Raw genomic sequence first — 20,811 nt, forward strand, 5'->3', positions numbered from 1 at the left:
AACACTAGGAAAAAAGGAGAAGGGTGAGCTCTGGGGAATAACCACACCCAGCAGGAAGGAGTTGCAGTGCCCGCCAAGCAAGGATTGGCATTTTACCCTGAAGAGAAACCCCAAAGGTTTGTGTAAATCCAGACTTTTGGGAGTGCAGCTTGAGTGAAAGACAGAAGGGAAGGAGGTGATAAAGTTTCTCCAGCCCCTCTGCCCTCACTGCCCCACTGCTCGGTCTTTCTCTAGGGCCTTGTGAGCACAGAACGCCCCAATGCTTGCTGGTGCCATATGAACCCCCATCACCACCCTCTTTTTGGTTATAAGCCACGGTTTATGCACACCCCACCTCATTGTGGCTTATTCCACTTATCAGGCCACAGCCTAGCTCCTGGTGAGGCAGACGCAGAGTTTGGGTGGGTTTCTCAGCGGCTGGGTTGGCGTGACTCTGAAGCCCAAATCCTGGTTAACAGGACACAGCCCGTGTGACGTCCAGTGCCCATATTATGGTGCCTGCTTCACCCCTCACTCCAAGCCCCGGGCTGGGTTTGGGCAAGATATCGGCCCATAAAGCCCTCGAACCGTTTGACCCGCTTAGTGGGCCGTGTGAACACAATCCAAGCGGCTGACTTATGGCTGGAGGAATCGAACCAACGCAGGAAACTGTGTGAATGGACGGTGGTTGTGGGAAAGGCAGCGCATTTCCCCACAATGGAGCTAAAATCACACACCCTCCAGGAGGTGCATCTCGGCGGTTCTCCATCTTTCCCTTTCCTGTGAAGCCACTTCTCGGGTGCCCGTGCATGGCTCGTCACCCACACCGGCTCGGCAGGTGGCCCGTTGCCATGGCAAAGGCCACGACGGGATGCCACCCTGGGAAAGCGACGAGACGGCAGGACCCCAAAGTTCATCTTGGCACAAGGGGTCGGCCTGCGAGAAGGGGGGTGGGCGAGGGCGATGGGGGCTGGTGGCTGGGCGAGTGCCAAGGGAGGTGCCAGGGAGACACGAATGCCAGAAGGAGCTGGCCAGCGAGCAGGAGCCACAGTAGGAAAGGCGAGATCCTGCCTAGGAGAGGCCTCCGGCCCGGTGGCACCCAGGGAAGGGGGCAGGACCCAAGGGGCCTATTTTAGGACCCCGCCCACCTCAGTAGCCCCTCCCTCAGCAAGCCATGGCTCAGCACGTCACCGCAGGGCCGTCCCTGCAGCTGACGGCCCCGGGGAAAGAGGCGGGGGTCTCCCTGATGCCGAGGCCCGAGCCGCGATTTTCCACGCAGGGTCTGGCGCAAGGCGCCCCCGCGCCGAAGCAGGCCCCGGAGCCCCCACGGCAACGACGCCGAGCAATGCCAGCCTTCCCGCCGCTCGGGCGTTCCCACGGGGGGCCCTGTGTGCCAGACCACCTCGTCTTGGCCCCAACAGATGCCCCCCGGGGTGCTCAGCCAATATGGGGGGGGGAGTTGCAGCCAGCAAGGTTGCATTGCAGGCGGACGGAGCTGCAGACCTCCAGGCTGGGCATCGCAACGGGGGGCGGGCGGCACCACAGGGAAAAGAGGGGCGCCCTTCGAGGCCGGCCACCCTCCCTCCCGGGGCAGCACGGGAAAAAAATGCAACAGCGCAGAGCCCCGGTTGCATCGCATGTAACTTCGCAAAGGCCGCGCGCGCTCCCCCGCCCGCGGAACGTTCGAAAAGAAAAGGGGACGGGGCTAGGCGTCTCCGGAACGGCCGCCGCGCCGCCGCCGCGCCCCGCCCGGAAGCCTTTCCGAGGCGCACGCGGCGCGCCCCGCCCCGCCCCTTCCTCCCGCGCCTGCGCAGAGCCGGCGGCCTCCTGAGGGCTGTAGCGTGAGGCGAGCGGGCCCTCAGTCTCCTCGACGCCGCCGCCGCCGCCTTCGCCGGGGCGAAGATGGCGACCGACTCGTGGGCGCTGGCGGTGGACGAGCAGGAGGCGGCCGCCACGGCGTCGGTAAGGGGCGCGGCGGGCGGGCGGGCGGGTTCGCGCGTGGGAAGGGCCCGGGGGGCCACCCACGCCCGCGGACTCTGGGCGGCTTGCGAAATAGCGCGCTGCCTCGAAACCGGGGAAGCCTGGAAAGCGAAGGCAGCCCGGGCTGAAAACAGCCGTGAAAACACGCGAGCACACCCGTGTGGCTGTGTGAACTTGTGGCCTGGAGCCCTGAGTTTGTGGGCGGCGTGTTCCTTGTCTCTGGGCACGACTTAGGCAGGTGGCTTTATCTGCGTGGTTTTATGTTGTGTGGGTATAGCTCTGTTCTGTGGTTTATATTAATATAGAGCGTCTGTGTGTGTGTGTGTGTGTGTGTATGTATGTATGTATGTGTATATATATATATATATATATATATTCTATATAAACTCTGTTTATACCCATATATAGAGAGAAAATGTAATATCTATATATAAACTTATACATATATAGAGAGAGAGAGAATCTCTTTATAAAACTCTTGTTGATACATATGCACGCATATGTATGTATGTATGTATATGTGCGTGTATATAGAGAGAGAATACATAATCTGTATATCAGTGTTTCTCAACCTTGGAAACTTTAAGAGGTGTGGACTTCAACTCCCAGAATTCCCCAGCGAGCCAGAATTCTGGGAGTTGAAGTCCACACCTCTTAAAGTTCCCATGGTTGAGAAACACTGCTCAGTAACACTGCTCAATATAAACCCTGTTTATACACATATAGAGTGCACTCTATAAACACTCACTCTCTCTCTCTCTCTCTCTCTCTATATATATATATATATATAAATAAAATTTACATATATATATATATATGTAGAGAGAGAGACACAGAGAATGTAATAATACACACTACAATATATAAATTATGTTCAAGGTTATGTGTGTGGCTGTGTCTTACGCTTACGTGGGGAGGTTGTTTCTGTATCCGTGATGGTTTTTTTCAGCTGTACAATTAAGGTGATGGATGTCCTCCTTTCCTCTGTCTGTATGTGCAATGTGGGGTTTCTGGAGGCAATTTCTATTGCGTATAATTAGGCATGTGGATGGATGGATGTGGTGGGTTGAAAGAGAGGTGGTTGTATCTATGTGCTTGTGTCTATAAATGTCATGTTTGCTGCTGCTGCTGCTGCTCCTCCTCCTCCTGTTTCTTCTCATCCTGTGAGATGAAGGCTTTTTCATTCAGGGTTATGGGTGTAATCAACCACGCCAGTTTGGTGTGGCTTGGTAAATGGATGGTTTTTGGACTTCCCAGCTATGGTAGAGGGGCATTGGCCCAGAGTCTCCCAGCCAGCTTCTGGGACTAAGGCAGGATGAGAACCAAGGTCTTCCTACTTCTAGGCCAGCCCTTTATATGTGGGGTATAGTGTGGGGCATATACGTGGGGTATGGCATGGGGTAGCAGTTGAGGAGCTGGACTATATTAATATATAACTCCCCTCTGAGCCAAAGGAGTTAAGGGGCACCTGCTGTCTTCTTCCTGAACTTGTGCTCCCATTTATCTGCACCACAGCCCAACAGAGTGGGCCTGACCGAGGGAGCAGCGTGTTTGAGGTCGCCCAAGGAAGACCATGGCTGAGTCACAGCTTGGGCTCTGGGTCCCCAGCTCCGTCAACAGGAATCTCAGCAGTACTCTCTGGATGCAAGATTTCAACTCTCATGGTCCTCAGCTAGCCTGGCTCACCTCCCTTGATCTGGGAAGGTCCAAGTATGTGGGACTACAGTTCCCATCATCCCCCAAATGGATGAGTCTAATAATGGGAAGAAGGAGGTTTCTCTGAAGCCTTTGCGTCTGGCACTGAGTCGCAGTCTTGTTGACTGCAGGCCGTTAACCAGGTTCACGTGGCACACTGGGCCAAAATCAGATGTTGTTGTGGCTTAGTGCAATGTGAAGTTCGCACCGTTGCTTGCTAACCGCAAAGTGGACTGTGGCCCAAACGCTTTGGTTGAACAATCCAGCAGGTGCGCTGCTGGCATGTTTGCAGGCTTTATGGTTTTGTAGGGAACCGTCTGTGCTGCCCTCAGTTGGGGTGTCCTGGAAAGCAGCAACGGGGACTCCTTTAAGACGGAGGAAGCCCGCCTCCCAGGTGGGTTGCCGGGTTTGGGGTTCGTGGCATCCAGGTGACTTTCTCTGGCAGCAAGCAAAAGGGTGGAGGAAGAGGGCCCCGAAAAGAGCTGAAAATCAGTCCCCAGTTACGATTTTGACCTACAAGGCTCAACTCGGGTGCAACTGCACGCGGTCCACACTGGTAGGAACAGGTGAAGTAACGCACAATTTCGCACTGTCCGAGCTGGGCTGTGTGCCTTGTTGCTCCTGACCAAGTCAGGGTTGATAAGCCAAGGAGAAACTCTGGTTTCAGTTCCAGTTTGTTAGAAGGGCAGCATGTATGGATCCTCGTTTGGGGTACATGCTAGATTTTGGGTTCTGGTAATCTTACTTGCCTGCCTGGATAAGTAAGACTCCAGCTGCTGCTGGGGTTGAGTTTAAGGGGTTTCTGGCAGGAAGAATTGGGCTACATCAATAGACATCTTCTGAATGGTAAAATGGTATTCTTTCCCAGCCTCGGTCCCTCTGCCTGCAAAGGGGAATAATGCTGACTTATTTATGGCATTGATAAAAGAGTTGCAAAGTTTGTTGGTTCTTGAACGTCTGAAAGCTTGAGAAAGTCTAGGACTACTTTTATTGAGAGTGGCTTGAATAACCAAATCTTGCAAGTCTGGTTGTGCTGTGCTTGCTGCCGTCTTATATTCCAGTAAATCAGGGAGGTGTCTGTCTGAACCACTTCCTCATACTTTCTGTGGGTTTTGGACTTAAGCTATGCTTTTCTCCTCGTCATTTTCTCCATCAGGGTCATCTTCCTTACTCTCTGCAATTAGTATTAATATTTAAGTAACCTCCTGAACGAGACCAAAGAGCTTCCGGGGCCATAAACTTGTTTTCACAGCAGCCAAGCAGCTGCCCCTCCTGCATGTGTTCCCCAGCTGCAGAGGTACAGTTGTGCCTCTGATCTGGGAGTCCCAAATGGCCGTCATGACCAGCAGAAGTGACTGGTGATCAGCTGATCGGTTACCCTTCAGTTGCTCACAGGGGGTTAAAATCCTTTGAAGAACTACAACAATGCCAGAGGCTTGAGAATTTGGATTTTGTATCCTAAACTATGTGCTGAGGGTGAAATCCTCTCTGTCTTTGGTGATCGTCTTGCTGGATTTCTGCAGAAGCCCCTGAAGGTCCGTGGAGGCCAGACTCTTCAGCCAGGGAGAGGGAATTGTCTGGCTTCTGACTCAGTGCCATGTCTGAGCCAACTCAAAAGCCTCAGTTTGTGCTCAGAATCTTATTCTGTGGCTCCTGCTGAAAGATCACCTTGGCTGAGAATTCCAGAAACAAAAACATCCTTTGAAGGGCGCAGGTATCTTCCACAGCCTCCTCCCCGCCTCCAGCCCAGGATGGGCATTTTCAGCCACTGCATAATTAGCATATTAAAGTGTTTTTGCTTTTTTCAAAAAGGGCATTTTTAAAACCTTGGCATTTTGGTCACTGACCAGCAATTAAAACCCCGAGAAATCAAGTGGAACTAATAATAAAACTTGGCAGCAGGCAGGTATAAGGAGCATAATTTGTAATGGTTTTAATGGTTTTAATTATTGAAATTGAGTGCCACCCAGAGTCACTTGGACTGAGATGGGCGGCTATAGAAAATGCATAAATAAATGAATAGATAACCTGCCTTCACTTCCCCAAGCTTCGTGTTTTTTCTCTTTCATTTTTTCCCCCAAGGAACATATAACATTCCATTCTTTTGGGTGGCTCCTGTTTCTTGGCTGGGTTAAAACTTTTTAAAACTTCCTTCCTAAGACCTGTGCAGGCAGGAGACCAACTGCATTCCAGTCCCTTTTTATGGTCTGCCACAAGAGTGTGTAAAAGCGTACCTGCCCGCCTGGGTCCTTGGCAGAGTCCCTCTTTATTTCTCACACCATGGGGCAGAGGCTGCATAGGGCCACCTGTCCCCTCCTGCCCTTTGAACACCGGGCTAGGGTCTCTTGGAGCGACCCCCGGCAAGGTTTCTTGGAAACAACCTTTCAAAGGCGTCTTGTGGGTCCAGAAAAGTGAGGGGAAAGAGTGGTAACCTTGAAGTATTTCATGATGTCCGTTACAGGTGCCTGATCCTTTCCTTTAGGGAGCATGGATGCTGAGGAAGAAGCTGTAGTTCTCATGTGTTCATTTCTCCCTTTTTTCCTTTTAGCTGAGCAACCTGCACCTGAAAGAGGAGAACCTCAAGCCAGACACCAACGGTGGGTGTAGCCACGGTTTCTGAGGCTGATCCGTTTCCCGCAGCTGTCACAGATACCTTTTTCCCGCTCTTTGTTCTTGCCCACACACAAAGACAATCTTATTCTCCCTGCTTTTACAACTAAATTTACATCCTCATATCGAGGAGACCAGCCTGCTGAAACGGAGCCAAAGGCTGTGGTGGCTTCAAAGCACTAAGAATATATTTTAGGTGTAAGGTCGGGTCAGTCAGAGCCTCACTTGGCAGTAATAGATCTACAAGCTTCACCGGCAAATGTAGATAAGAATCGTGGTCCTGCTGGCGGTGGGGAATCCCTCAAGCCCTCCATGAGAGGTGATTGTCCAGCCTATTCTTTAGTTGGAGAACTTGCGGCCTCCATGGGGAGGCTCTTCCACTCAGCGCAGTTTCTCCTTGGTGCTCAAGCATTGAAGGGAAGGCATGCGAGTTCATCCCCAGTGGCAGCTGTAACTGCCCCTCTGCTATAGAAGTGGGATTCCTCTGCTTGCTGAAGTGGGATGTGTGTCTGGAAAAGCTGCTCCCTTGGCCTGAATTTGGCTAAGTGGCCTCCATCTCCCTCTGAAATTTCCCACAAGAGTGTTCCCCCCACCCTCCACTCCCGGCTGCTGCTGCTGCTGCTGTAACAGAACAGAATAGCTTTCTTGGCCCGCCCGTCGCAACAGTGCTACAGTGATGGTTTGTTCCTAACCCAGGTGCCGTTGTCAAGGCAGGGGACAATGCAGAGAAGGCGGAAGAGGACGAAAAAGGTACACCCAATTTTAATTTGTTGGGGAAATCGAGAAACTGGCTTTGCTGCGCAGGGAGGCCCCAGGCTCTGGCCTCCAGCCTCTTCTTCATCTCTAAGAATGGCTCTGGGCTGCAACTAAGCTTCTGGGCGTGTTCAGAAGACAAGCACTGCGCAGGCCGCTGCAGCACAGGGCTGCTCTGGAAGAAGGCAGAAGTCAGCTGGGGTGGGAAGAGAGGTTGGGGAAGCAGACGGTCCACCCACACGGTGCAGTGAATAATGGAAGCCTTTTAAAACAAGTCAGAGACTTCAGACAGCAATATATTATAAACAATTGGCGAAAGATCAGCAAACCAATTAAACTTTACTCGTGGTCTGGCCAAAGTTACTCGTGGTCTGGTCACTGAAAGCCTAGCCACGGAACCTTGGCTTCTTATCTAGTTAGGCCAGCCCTCTTCAATCTGAAGCTCCACAAATGTGTTGGATTTAAGCTCCCATAATTCCCACCCAGCCAAGGCCATGCTAGTTGCGGGATTCAGCCCTGGGAGGTTTGGGGGCATTGATCTGAGGTGGTGGAACACACCGTCATTATGCGTGGCATAATTGGAACCAGAAGAGGAGTTTCTGCTGGGAATGAAACGCTCCTTCAGGGGTGCAGGCTGGCCTGGGACCCTCCTTTTCTTGGCAGGCCTGGGCGGCGAAGTGCACAGCTCTGTAATGTCCGGAGGTAAAGCAAAGCCCGCTCAGCGTTCTGTCTTCGGTGCCAGCTGTTTGCCATCTGCTGGTTCTATCCTCAAGCGCTGGGACATGAGGAGGACCCCCACCTCCTCTCCTCAGCCAAAGGCTCTCTAGGAAATGGGAGGGGGGGTCATATGTGGTGCAGGGATGGCAGAGAGGTGGTCATTTTCGGACTGGGGAAGAGTCCCCCTCCTTGTGGGCGGCTTTGCGGCCTGCTTTTAACACTCAGAGGGCCCCTTGGCAAAAGCAGCCACGGCCCTTAGAGAATGCCCCTCCCGTCCAGATTGGCAGGTGTGTTCTGGCAGGGGATCGAGGCTTAAAAAAAAACAAGGGGTGTTTATTCTTTGTTGTCCTCCTCTTCCCTTCTCCAATTTGGCCGCAGAGGATCGCGCCGCCCAGTCACTGCTGAACAAGCTGATCCGCAGCAATTTGGTGGACAACACAAACCAGGTGGAGGTTCTGCAGAGGGACCCGACGTCGCCGCTCTACTCGGTGAAGTCTTTTGAAGAGCTGCGCCTGTAAGTGCCCCGGCTTGGCTTTCGGGGGCAGAGCGCTCTGCGAGGGGGGGATATCTCGAAGGGGTGACCTTTTGTGGCATGCATGCCCTGCCTGGAGTGGGTCTCCGTTTTACCCCTCCCAAACGATCCTGGGAGAGAGGGGCTGGCCCAAAGTCTTCCTGGTGGTGTGCGGACATGACCTTGGGTTTCCTGGGTCCCGGTCCAACACCTTCACCAACTGTGCCATGCTGGCTGGGCATAACCCCCGGATTGGCTGTAGAAATTCAGCAACTTCCGCTGGCTTCTGCTTCAGGCACAATCTCAACCCGGCTGACCTCCAAGGGCTGTTGTGAAGCTCAAAGGGGGTCCCCATTTCTATGTGCTTTGGAGGAAAGATGTGTTGCTGTTGGTTCAAAAAGCTGGCTGCAACCAGAGGGCAGCGACTAGGGAGTAGCCGTGGGAGAAGATGGTCGTCCTCCCGTCTTGGTTTGCTTCCTGGGTGCATCTGACTGGTCACCCCGAACCAGGTGAGGCCCTCGGCCTGATCCAGCCTCAGCGCTTTTCCGATCTGCGGAATTCATCTCTTCCTGGACTGCTTGGGAAATCTGAACAGGAGGCAAATCGGTTTCCAAGCATTATAATGTAAACGCAATATCGAAAATAGGGCAGGGACACCGAAGGTCAGGCACAGCCAAACTAGTGGCCCTAAATGCAACATAAACCCACAAGAACAAGTAGCTGGAAATAGTAAGCCTTCTAAAAGCCCTCTTTGTTTTAATATCAACTGTTCTGAACCCACGACTTTCTTCAGTAACTCCGCTTTGTTCCCCCCCGCCAGGAAGCCCCAGCTGCTCCAGGGGGTGTACGCCATGGGCTTCAACAGGCCCTCCAAGATCCAGGAGAACGCCCTGCCCATGATGCTCGCAGAGCCGTACGTATTGGCCAGCAGGCCCTCGCAGGGTCTGGATGGAGAGGGCAAGCGAGCGAGCTCTTTTGCAATTGTAAACAGTTCGGGCTTGGGGAGGGCTGAAGGTTTGATGGTGGAGTCCTCCAAGCAGCCTGAGGGGGTGTCCCAGCAACCCCTTGCTGGAAGCGCGGGTTGTGCTGGGCCAGAGCGTCCCAGCTGTTACCCTCGAATTGTCTGCTGGCGGGAGACTCGGAGGCGGTCCCCCCGAGGGGCGGCCGTTCCCTCTGAGCCTCGTGGGGCCCTCCCCCCCACTTACGGCAACGGGTCTCCAGTCCGCAGAATCTGATCGCGCAGTCCCAGTCCGGCACCGGGAAGACGGCAGCTTTCGTCCTAGCCATGCTCAGCCGAGTGCAGCCTGACCACAGGCATCCCCAGGTAGCTGCAGGTGCAAGTCCTGGTTAGGGGAAGGGGGCGGAGGAGCCCGTACTGCGAGGGGCGATGTGGTCGGAGGATTGCCGGGGCTCGTTTGCTCCATCCCAGGCGGGGCAGGGATTGGCAGCCCTTGGCCTTCCTCCCGGAGGCTCGGAACCTGGCCTGGTTCAGACTGCTGGGAAGAGGAGGGGGTTTGGGGAAGAAGGGGAGTGGGAACGTGCCAGCTGCCAACCTAAAAGAGAGGCATCGGGAAGACTTTCTGGGCCCTGCGCCCTGACTCTTCTGCCCTTTCCTCCTCCAGTGCCTCTGCCTTTCCCCCACGTACGAGTTGGCCCTCCAGACCGGGAAGGTCATAGAGCAGATGGGCCGGTTCTACCCAGCGCTGAAGCTGGCCTATGCCGTTCGAGGCAACAAACGTGAGTCTCGCCCCTGATTCTGTCCCTTGAGGACCCCTCCCCTGACATCTCACGAGAATGGGGCAGAGCTGCGCTGGGCAGCCTCTCAAAGTTCTGTGAGGAGTTGGGTTCTTCAGGCGCAAAAGTCCGGAGTGTTTTAAAGGCAGCCTGGTCTGAAACCTGGGCGGGAGTCAGGAGGCGTCTGTGGCTGGGGGACCGGCGGGCCCCTTTGCAAGCTCCCAGCCGGTCTCTTTCCCTGCTCCTCAACAGTGGAGCGTGGCCAGAAGATCGCCGAACAGATCGTCATCGGCACGCCAGGCACCGTTCTGGACTGGTGTTCGAAGCTGAAGTTCATCGACCCCAAGAAGATCCGGGTCTTTGTTTTGGATGAGGCCGACGTCATGATCGCCACCCAGGGGCACCAGGACCAGAGCATCCGCATCCAGAGGTGAGGGCGAGCCCTGGTGGCTGCGGTGGGGGCAGGCCAGATTTCCCAGCATGGCTTGGAGCTGCCCGTTCAGTGGTCACAGTTTTCAACAGAAAGAAAACATTTTCTGACTTGGTTTTTCCCCAGCAGAAAGGTGGATGAACGCGTGCAAGTTTCTAAGTCCTTTCTGTCCGATTCCTTCACCATCTCCTTTAAAATAAGCTTTCATTGTGTTAATGTCTTTTTTCAGACCCACATGTCACATGTTGGTCTTTGATCTTCTTTTTTCCAGTTTGAACATTTTGTTTTTTGAAGCCGAGAAATTATGTTAGGTGATTTGGGCCTGCGGAACAAAGCAGGACCAGGATAACACTGGCCCTTCACAGAAAGGAAGTCAGTTGGCCAGGAACAAGCCCAGCAAAATTCTCGAGTGGAGCAGCCGTTGCACTCCCCTTCAGATGCTAGTCCTGCTCTGGGGCCATCAGAGGAGGCTCTGGAAGTGTGGTGGGAGCTGAGCGGGCGTCTCAGGAGGGGTGGCATGATAGAGGCTTTTCCATGGAGCCCGTGGGGTGTCCTCGGTTTGTGGAGTCGATGAAGTGACAGAAGGGAAGACAGGTCCTCGTCTGTGGTCAAGGTCAGAGTTACCCGGTTGGCAGCAAACGCAGAAGTGACCGAGAAAAGTTTGGGGCCCATGGGTGTGCTTGGAGCTTTGAGAAGGAGTGGTGGGCTCTGCCACAAAATGGCTGCCTTGTTGGGCGTGGCCAAATCAGGCTCGCCAGAAGATGGGTTCACAAGGTGGTGCCCTGGGACGCTGCAGGGAGGCCATTGCCATGCCAGCTTAGCTTGGCTTTGTCACGCAGGTGGCCTAATTCTGCCTCCTGCAAATGCTGCTGTTAAAGGTCCAAATGAGACCTGGAGGTAAAGGCAGGTGATGCTAGAAGCTGCCAGGTTCGTTTACTGCATGCCTGCTTCCTGTTTAATTTCTAAAAGTGAGGAGTCCAACCTGTTTTGGGACAGGTGACTGGGGCAGGGAGGGGAAAGATCTGGAGACTCCAACAATGGGATGATTGCTGAGGGCCAGGCTGCCTTGTGCGGGGCAAGGTTACAGATCCTCCGTGTTGGGGGCAAGTATGTCCGTATACTTGATGCTACCGAGCTGGAGCAAGGCGTGCGGGGGCAGAAAACTGCCGCCTTTAAGATTTGCACGCGAGCCGTAGGGCTGCGGATTCAAGTCTGGCTGTTTCTTCCCCCAATGTTCAGGATGCTTCCCCGCGACTGCCAGATGTTGCTCTTCTCGGCCACCTTTGAGGACTCGGTGTGGAAGTTTGCCCAGAAAGTCGTTCCTGACCCCAACATCATCAAGCTGAAGCGGGAGGAAGAGACGCTGGACACCATCAAGCAGTACTACGTCCTCTGCAGCAGCCGAGAGGAGAAGTTCCACGCCCTCTGCAACATCTACGGCGCCATCACCATCGCCCAGGCCATGATCTTCTGCCACGTGAGTGCTGGGGGGCCTTGGACGCCTGATGTGGGGGGCGTTCAGCTCGGTTCCACCATTCCTGTCGCCTCTGTCTCCCCCCACCCCCTGCACCCTCTTCGCTGAATGAAGCAGCACCACTTCATAGCTGAAAGGATTTGGGGCGTGGTGGTGGGGGAGAGAGAATCGGCTACCCTTCTCCGTGAATTTTCACAATTCTTTATCAGCAAAATCGCAAAATCTTGCGGCTTTATGCTTCTCCGTGCTGGTTACTGGGAATAGTATGGGGTTGCGCCCTCACCCTTGGCTTCCCAGGGGCACCAAGTGTGATACAAGCATTGCAGCACGATGAGCCGTGTTTAGCGCATCTCATAAACCGTGTCTCAAATGGTTTTGCGTCTAGCTTGAGGACCCCTGTTTTTAGCGTAGAGGGGAATTCAGTAAAGGTGAAATACCTGCTGTGTCCTTCAATTACCCCTGTGTGCTTGCAGTTTTCTGCTCAGCGCTGTGGAAATGGTTTTCCATCTCCCCCTTCTGGGGTCTGTCAGTTTGCATAGCCCCCTGTTTTTGCTGGTCTCTATTCCGAGCCCTTCGTTTCTGACCCTTCTGTTCCGCAGACCCGCAAGACGGCTGGCTGGCTGGCGGGGGAACTTTCCAAAGAAGGCCACCAGGTGGCGCTCCTGAGCGGGGAGATGATGGTGGAGCAGCGGGCGGCTGTGATCGAGCGCTTCCGGGAGGGCAAGGAGAAGGTCTTGGTGACAACCAACGTTTGTGCCCGAGGTGAGCCCAGGAGGCCAGCTGCGATGCTCCGCCCTGTCCTTGTGCTCCTCCCACTTTCTTGGAAAAGGGGGAGGGTGGGCGCCCTCCAGGTGGGTGGACATCAACTCGCAGAATTCTCTGCAGGGGCTCTGCTGGCTGGGGAACTCTGGGAGTTGAAGTCCACGCATCTTCCCATTGTGGGGGAAGGCTGGTAGGCGTCCCTTGAAATTCAGTCTATGTGGAAAACAGTATTTTCCTCGCTGGACGTTTCCTTCTCTCTCTCAGCCCACATCTACACGTTTCCCTTTACGCAGAGGATGTGCGTGGCCTGCCCCGTGATGCCAAAAACATTTCAGTGCAGACCTTTGTGAGCAGCGTGGCTCCCCTTTTAGTCCCTGACTTCTGGATTTTGGGAATGGGAAACAGGCCCTGTGCAGTTCTTGCAACAGATGCGTTAGGAGAAGCTGGGCCAGAAAGTAACTGTTTGTGTTTTATTGATTTTTTTGTAATTTCTTCCATTGTTGTGAGCCACCCAGAGTCGGTGGCATACAAGTTTAACAGATGATGACGATGATGATGTGACTGGTTTCGATCATGGATAATTTCCTCCCCAGGGATAGACGTGGAGCAAGTCTCTGTGGTCATAAACTTTGATCTTCCTGTGGATAAAGATGGGAACCCCGACAACGAGACATACCTCCACCGCATTGGCCGTACGGGGCGTTTTGGCAAGCGGGGGCTCGCCATTAACATGGTGGACAGCAAGCACAGCATGAACATCCTCAACCGGATCCAGGAACATTTCAGTAAGTGCCCGCAGCTGCTTTGGTGCCCGGTCCCATCTTTGGCTTGGAGGTTGTGCCACTCATGTAAACAAGGATGTGGAAGTCTGGTTGCTCTTTTGGGGTGTTTTTTAGTGTAGGACTGTGCTTGGCCTTCCAGTGGGATGTGGGGGGAGGGGCCAACACCCTACTTTGATTTCAGTTGAAAGTTAATTGAAGTTCACTATAGTTAATATTGAGAGCCAGTTTGGTGTGGTGGTTAAAAGTCCCAGACGATGGTGTGTTCTAATCCTGCCCTGGGCACAAAGCCAGCTGGGTGACCTTGGGCCAGTCCCCCTCTCTCACCCCCAGGAAGGAGGAAGCCAGGACAAACCCTGCGTGGCCAAGTGGCCAAGACAATGGCCGGGCACCAGAACTGATTCAAAGGCACCCCACCCCCCAAAAAACACCAGTTAATATTACTACTCTGTTTGTTTAAAAAACTTCCCCTCTGGTTACATGTTAGAATTTGTAATTTAGCTTTAAGAGAGATTCAGGGGCTTTTAAGGGTCATAAGCAACTCAGGGCCTTTCAGCTGTGCTTTTGAGTTTTCAGAAACTTAAATGTGTTATTTGGGCCATGTGTTGCTGGAGAACAGCTGTTTCCTGTTTGAACAGACTGCTAAATCTTTTCTGATAATGCTGCTTTTTTGCTTCTTTTGTCTGTGCAGACAAGAAGATTCATAAACTGGATACAGACGATTTGGACGAAATTGAGAAGATTGCTAACTGAAGGGGCAGCCGAGGGGGTGGGTGTGCCCGCCTTTCTCCCTGTGGCTCTCCCTACCACAATCAATTTGCCATCCCAATCGGGCACCTCTCCTCGCCAGCCATGTGCAAAGGGGTGTGTCCTCCGAGATCACAAACGCTGTGGAAATTACCTCATCATCTTAAACCAACAACAATGTGGCTGGACTTGATTTTAAATAGTAGTGCAAACTGGAGAAAGAAGACACGTTTAAGAAGAAATGTTTACAGTAACTTTTAACTTTTTCTTTTAGTTTAGCCTTAATAGTGGGGAACCTCTTAAATTCTGAAAATGATGCCAAAAAAACATAGCCAATAATTAGGAAGGATTCGTAATGCCTGTTTTGTGGAGAAAGTACTAAAATGTACCCAAGCAGTATATATGGAAAATGGAACAAATATCTATAGCTTATGATTTTCGTTTTGAACTTTGAAGAGGGCAGGCGTTCAGGCTAGCTCCATGCTGGGTTGTGTGAAGTGGGCTAAGATCTCCATTTTCTCGAGAAAAATTGCCCCGCTTTTCTCTAGGTTGGTGATGCTATTTTTTTTCCCCGGTTGATGGCATGATCTACTGTCTTCTCATTCTTATCCTTTTTCTCCTCCCCAAGGAACTTTGGGGAACTGCAGTCCTACGTGGGGGTCCTGAGACCGTCGCTGCTTTGGGGCGGGGGGAGGGAAGCCAAAGCCTTGGCAGGTTCACAGGGCCTTACTTGCCCCCGCAGAGCAGATACTGCTAGGTGAAGAAGAGAGTGGATGTGAATACAAAGGTTGGGGGACCCCTCTCAGCTCAGGTCAAAAAAAAGATGGAGGGCCAACAAAATGGAAGTCCACAATTAGTGGAAGGAGATGGAAGCTGGTGGGAATGGCCCGGTGTGAGAAATATTTTTAGCTGAGAGAGCTTTGGGGCGGGCAGATATCCCTTCCCTCGCTGAGCTGAATCTCCACAGGCTTTGCGTAAAACCGGCCTCATCTTTGGGCCTGTAAGAGGAGGTCCTGTGGGTTGCACCGGACGGGAGGGTGGACTTTTATGTTCACCTCTGAGCAGGTGTGTCTCGGAGGGCTGTGGAGCATCGGCCTTGTGTCATAACGAGAGTGCCAAGTTTTAACGGAGCAACGCTGGGAATTGCACATCCCCCCTCCCCGAGCGCTAGTATTTGCATGGCCTCCGCTGGTGGTGCATCAGGCTGCGGGTTTGTTTTTGGATTGGGGGGGGTGCTGCTGGCCACTACGAAATGTGTAGTGCTTGGACTTGGCTTTGCGGGGGTGGAGAGATCACGCCTGCTGTTGCGGCGTGCCCAAATAACGTTCAGTTGGAGATGGGAGGGGTGTGTGTGCGCCTCTCCGGCTGAGGAGGCTCAGCTGGTGCTGGAAGCAGCCGGGTCTTCTCTTGGTTCAGTTTGGCTTCTCCAATTCTGCCGTAGCGTGGTTGGACATGCAGCAAGGGTCTGACCTGGTTCTTCTCTCTCTCTCTCTGTGGCACGGTAGAATTAAAGTATTTTTATTCACGCTTCAGGGAGGCAGGATTAGCTCCTGGCCTCCTCCTCGATACAGGAATCTTTTCTAAACCGATCGATTGTGAATCCTGAGTTTTTATCCCTGCTTTTTAAAGGAAACGCGGGCTGTTAACTGTTCCTTTCAGTGACTGAAATGGGGATTCTTTTCACAGTGAAATGAAAAATATTATACGCACCCTGCTCGTTTTAGAAGTGTACCTAAATTTTTAGGATGTTTGTGCACAGCCTCTTCTTGGTTTCTGCAAACAGCTTTAGGGGTTTGTGGGGGGTGGGTTGGGCAGGTTTAAAAAAAATAGCTATCCACAGATTTTGTATGCTGGGGCATACCTATTTTTATTCCACAGGAAATGACAGGCAGAGGTGAGCTGTGCATGGCAGGGAGTTTTCAATCAGCTCTGGCCACGCTGCGTGACCACGTGAGCCAGATGCACTGAGCGATTGCACAAGCAGCCAGGCTGCTTTCTGATGTAACTCTGCAGTTAGAATAAAGACCACACAACACTGACCTCGGCTGATTTCCGTGCGATTCCCCACCACCACCACCACCGCTAGCTCTTCCTGGTGGCCGCTGCGTCCTGCCTCACTGCCAAGCGAGAAGGGATTTTTAAATTGAGGAGGGCACCCAGCATTTTCAGGTGAGGGGCCAGCCTGCCCTAAGACTAAACTAAGTTGGTTTTCATGGCGTTTGCACGTTCATTGCATTAAAATAAATATAGCCGATACTATCCCCCAACGGGTTCATTTGCCCTTTCTGCCAGTTTGGGGAGGAGTCTTGGTGGTCCCTGGGGGCTCTAGCTGGGCATGGTGAGCTGAGCTGCTGAGGGACCCCCCCCCCCCCCAGGGCCTGCAAGGCAGCTCGCGTTCCACCAGCCGGGAGGGTGACTGAAACCACACAGCCAAGCTGTGGCCCAAATATTTAGGGTTAAGTGTGTCTGCTGGTGTTTTTAGTGTGCATATGTATCTATGCATATCTTTATTGGGTATTACAATGAACAAGTCCTCTAGCTAAGTGCAAAAAAGCCATTATTCCCCCACCCCCACAGTAATCAGTCCACACATCCACCCACCCCTTTTCCCTAATAAATCCATGTGGACGCAGGCCTTGGATTTTAAAATTGCTTCTTACAGCCTGTGCCAGAGCATTGAAGACATACAAATCCAGCATCTGGTCACGTGAGAACACCATCTCCCCCCGCCTCTTTTTTCCCCCATAAAAGGAATGAATGGGGCCTTCCCCAACTCAGTGCCCCCCAGGTCACGTGGACTGAGCATTCTATGGTCCGATAATACACCATGCCAATTGGGCAGGCCTCACCAAGTCTCATTCCCCCAACAGCCTGAAGGCCAAGACAAGCTTCCCCCTTCTCGGCATGGATCTTCTCAGCTTAGGTGCCCCACCCCCTCCGTGGGCCTAGGCGGAGAAAGCAGGCCCTGCGGTCGACAGGCCTGGGGCAGCTCTTGGCTGCAGCACACTGGTGGTCTGAAGAGAGCCCAAAGGGTGGTCACTGCAGCGGGAGCAAGGAAGCACCCCGCTGAATTGAGCCCCTGGAGGGACTGGCTCAGCTGGATAGATAGCCGGACGCGGCAACAGCTGAAGCTTCCACACCCTGGGAAATTCTCTTCCTTTCGCCTGTTTGCACTAAGTAAAGAAATCAAGACTCAGAAGACAGACTGTTTTGGCAAGCTGTCCACTCTTTTAGCATATCTCTTTGTGCAGAATACTGAGACTTCAAACTCTGCCTGTGGACAGAGAAAGATTTTTTTTTAACATTCAAATACAGTTTAAGGGAAAAAAAACACATGGCATTTTGATAACACAAACAGGCCACTCTTAATCGAAACAGGTTGATTTGTTCTTGAAAGCACGCCAGCAACCCTTCAGGAAAAGCCACCTGTCCAGGCAGAACTCAAGCGAGACCAGGATGCCAAATGCCAACACACCCTTGCCGTGAATGCGTTTCTGCAATCCAAAGGTCGAAGGGCTCTGAACCTATTGCCAAAAACAACACTGAATTTCAAATGTACACTGGAGGGAAAACCCATTTGGGGAGGATCCTTCCAGACTTAATTTGTGCCATAATCTTGTAAAAGAAACATTTGATTAAAAATGCAGGAACAGACCTTGGGAGGCTGAGCGAGTCCAAAGGTCTTTACCACCACCGCCACCACAGAATGGAGCAGAAGCCTTGAAATAAAGCATCGGGGCCCCGGCCTTCCATCAAAGCCAAAAACGGTCTTTGTATCCTGTGCGGAAGCTTTTGCTCCCCCGCCCCCGAAAAAAATCATCATGGAATATCTGCACGTTCCTTGTTGAACCAAAGCCGTGTAAGTGAGAGAATTCAGAACAAAAGGCACAGCGCGGAGAGTTCCTGGTAGCCCTATGCTTATTCTGACTTGGCTTCCTTACCGCTCTTCTAGATTCAAACCGAATTGGATCAGGCCAAAAAGAAATCAAAAAGAAAAAAAAATGCAGTGCAAAGCAAACTCTTGAAAATGAAACCCCTGCCTGTGGACCAGTTGGAACGGAGATGGGGGAGCCCATGAAAGGGAAGTGCAGTGCTCGAGAGTGAAGCAGCACTGGGCATCCCTTTGGGACGTGCCCGGCGACCTGGGCGAGCGAGCGGCTGGGTCTAAAGGAGCGGACGCTGGGGGTGCGTTTTCTTCCAGTGGGGTTTAATGCAAGGCACAAGCGCGCCAGCTGCTTACAGCTCCCCCTCCTGCTCTTCCAGCAGGATGCACAGCACCGACTTGTGGCAGATGGCGCAGTCCTGCAGAGACTTGGTGAGGTCCGAGAAGGTCCTTCGGGGCACTTCCACCGTCCCGATGCTGCAGCGCCGGTAGGCGGCCTCATTCTTCTGTTCCGCCGCGGCGACCACAGTCCCCAGGTTATCCGTGGGCCGGAAGTAGCGTTCGAACCTTTCCCCCGAAGGTGAGCGGATGGCCAGCAGCAGCCTTGGCTCTTTCTCGCAGGGCTCCTCCAGGTTCAGGGCCAGCGTGGGGGAGCCCCCTTCTCTCCTTTTATTTAATTGCGGCCTCTCCAGGGGAGAAAAGGGGGCCTGGGCATACTCTCCGCCACCCCCCTTATGCTCCTCCATGAGCGGGGTGGGCCCCTTCCCCAGCAGAGAGGGATCCTGGGACTCCTGTTCCTCCTCCTCCTCTTCCTCCTCCTCCTCCTGAGCACCGGCTGGGAGCTGACTGGCCTGCTCGGACATCGCTCCTGCAGCGCCCATCCTCCGATCCTTCCGGCTGATGGACGGCAACACCCTGTACTTGTTGAGGGAAGATGAGGTTCTCGCGGGCACTTGTTGGAGGAGGTCTGGGACTTCGGCCGGAAAGACCTGAACGGGCTGGAACAGCTGCTGAGAGGATGCTGCCCTCCGGCTACTGACCGCTTCCTCCCCAGGGGTGACAGGTTGGGGGGAGGATGGCACTGGATAGGAATAGGCCCCGACACTCTGGGAATAGCTCAAGTTGGACCGTGTGCGCCCCTTGGCAGATTTTGGCCGGGTGACGTGCATGGCAACGCAGTGGGGTGGCCAGATGGGAGACTTTACGATGCCAAAGGGGACCTTCCGTTCAGAGGGTGAGATGGTCAGGGGTGAGGCAGCGGCCATTGCTTTTCAGGAGACCTGGGGAGTGAAGGAAGGAAAGAAATGCCACCGGCAGGTTAGCCTTTCCAATGCGTCATTTTACAGCTCGCGCTGCCAGGCTCCCAGCTAGCAAGCCCTGCCAAATTGTGCACGGCTCTTTAAACGAGCACAAGACTGGCACACCCTGGCTTTGCAGCTCAGAACAGCCACCACCTGGGCTTTGTGCCTTTGTGCCTTAATGCTAACCTCCACGCAATGGTGTGGGAAGCGTAGAGGGCCCTCCCACAGGCCAGACTTAAAACCACAGAACTAAAAATCCGCCTCAAGCGCAGAGCTCCCTTGTGCCAAATGCGGCTCTCTCTTTGTAAAGCCGATCCGTGCAGCGGCCTCGGATCTTTGGGGAACCGGACAAAGGGAGAGACCAGGGTGTCCCACCTGAGTTAGATGCTCCATCGGCTCAGGACGACCAGCGGCTCCGGGATCGAGAGGGCCGTCAGTCCAACAGGGTCTTCGCCGCCGCCACCGGGGAGTTGCTGACTTTCCAACCTGGAAACGGAAGAGGCATTTCCCAGGGTAAGGACCGCGAGGGCAGACGATGGCACCAGCAGGGGGCTGTGGAGGGTGGGGGGCCGTCCTGGAAAGGGAAACGGCAGCCAGAGAGGCCAAGGAGGGTCAGGCCCAGCCGCACCCGGCCACGGCCCACTGAGTAAGCCAGTTTGCCCATCAGCTGGGGGGGGTCAAGCGAGTTTGCAGAGGGGCTGAACTGCCACGGAGGTCCTTTGGGGAGAAGGTGACCCTCTTTGGCCGACCGGCCGGTGCCCAAGCGTTGCCCATCCCCAGCGGGTCCCCCCGCCCCCTTTTACCCTCCCAGCAGCCCTGCGAGGTAGGCAGAGCCAAAAGGGCGCGTCTCCTTCGCTCCCCTGCCCAGACCCGGGGGCCGAGGGGGCGCCCAAGCCGGGTCCCGTGACTTCAGGCCCCATCATTCCCAGCCGCGGGCCGCCTAGGGGGTTGGACTACAACGCCCATCAGCCCCGCCAGCATGCTCGCCCAATCCGATGCCTTCGACAATTGCCCTCGCTCCCAGCCTTCCCACGGCCCTAACCGTCCAGACAGCTCCCATCACGGCCCCCCGTGGTCCCAGCCCCGACGTCTCCGGCTGCGCTGGACTCCAGTCCCCATCGTCACAGCGAGCTCAGGTTGGCCGAGGCCCCATCATCCAAAGGCGTGGTTGGGGATAATGGAGATTGTAATCCAGCGCAGTAGTGGAAGGGGCCGTCGGGGGGAGAATCGGGCCACCACGCCGAGCGAGTCGGGGGAGGCCTGGACGCGCCGCCTCACCTCGCAGCGGCTCCATCCAGCAGCCCCACTCGCAGGCGGCCCGTTCTCGGTGGTAAACAGCGCCGCGTTTCCACGGCAACAGCCGCTGCCAGCCGACTTCCGGCCTTGACCGGAACAAGACGCGAGAGCCGCCCCGCCATAGACGGCAATTGGGCTAGAGAGGATGAAGGGAGCGCTT

General features: G+C 54.1%; 2 protein-coding genes and 1 non-coding gene across 3 annotated transcripts; 2 read left to right on the forward strand and 1 right to left on the reverse strand.

The window, feature by feature from the left end:
* Window positions 1–1,780: 1,780 nt before the first annotated feature.
* On the forward strand, window positions 1,781–16,210 carry LOC103058442 (ATP-dependent RNA helicase DDX19B). Its single transcript, XM_088147654.1, has 12 exons — window positions 1,781–1,941; window positions 6,203–6,251; window positions 6,961–7,014; window positions 8,113–8,248; window positions 9,066–9,158; window positions 9,467–9,569; window positions 9,868–9,982; window positions 10,232–10,409; window positions 11,649–11,886; window positions 12,483–12,645; window positions 13,239–13,430; window positions 14,116–16,210. The coding sequence occupies exons 1-12, from the start codon at window positions 1,882–1,884 to the stop codon at window positions 14,175–14,177; spliced, it is 1,443 nt and encodes a 480-aa protein (XP_088003780.1). The 5' UTR covers window positions 1,781–1,881; the 3' UTR covers window positions 14,178–16,210.
* LOC112540070 (small nucleolar RNA SNORA57) lies at window positions 7,664–7,803 on the forward strand. The gene has a single exon (XR_003084132.1). It is a non-coding gene; the product is annotated as a small nucleolar RNA SNORA57 (small nucleolar RNA).
* A 1,100-nt stretch (window positions 16,211–17,310) lies between the features above and the next one.
* UBXN10 (UBX domain protein 10) lies at window positions 17,311–20,773 on the reverse strand. The gene is made up of 3 exons (XM_088147665.1): window positions 20,634–20,773; window positions 19,731–19,841; window positions 17,311–19,334 (listed from the first exon to the last, which is right to left on the reverse strand). The coding sequence occupies exon 3, from the start codon at window positions 19,317–19,319 to the stop codon at window positions 18,408–18,410; it is 912 nt and encodes a 303-aa protein (XP_088003791.1). The 5' UTR covers window positions 19,320–19,334; window positions 19,731–19,841; window positions 20,634–20,773; the 3' UTR covers window positions 17,311–18,407.
* Window positions 20,774–20,811: the final 38 nt, after the last annotated feature.

The sequence above is a fragment of the Python bivittatus genome, unplaced genomic scaffold, assembly GCF_059951505.1.
Source record: "Python bivittatus isolate LINGU-HERP-01145 unplaced genomic scaffold, Pbiv_v1 ctg000510_np1212, whole genome shotgun sequence".
NCBI classification, from domain to species: Eukaryota; Metazoa; Chordata; class Lepidosauria; order Squamata; family Pythonidae; genus Python; species Python bivittatus.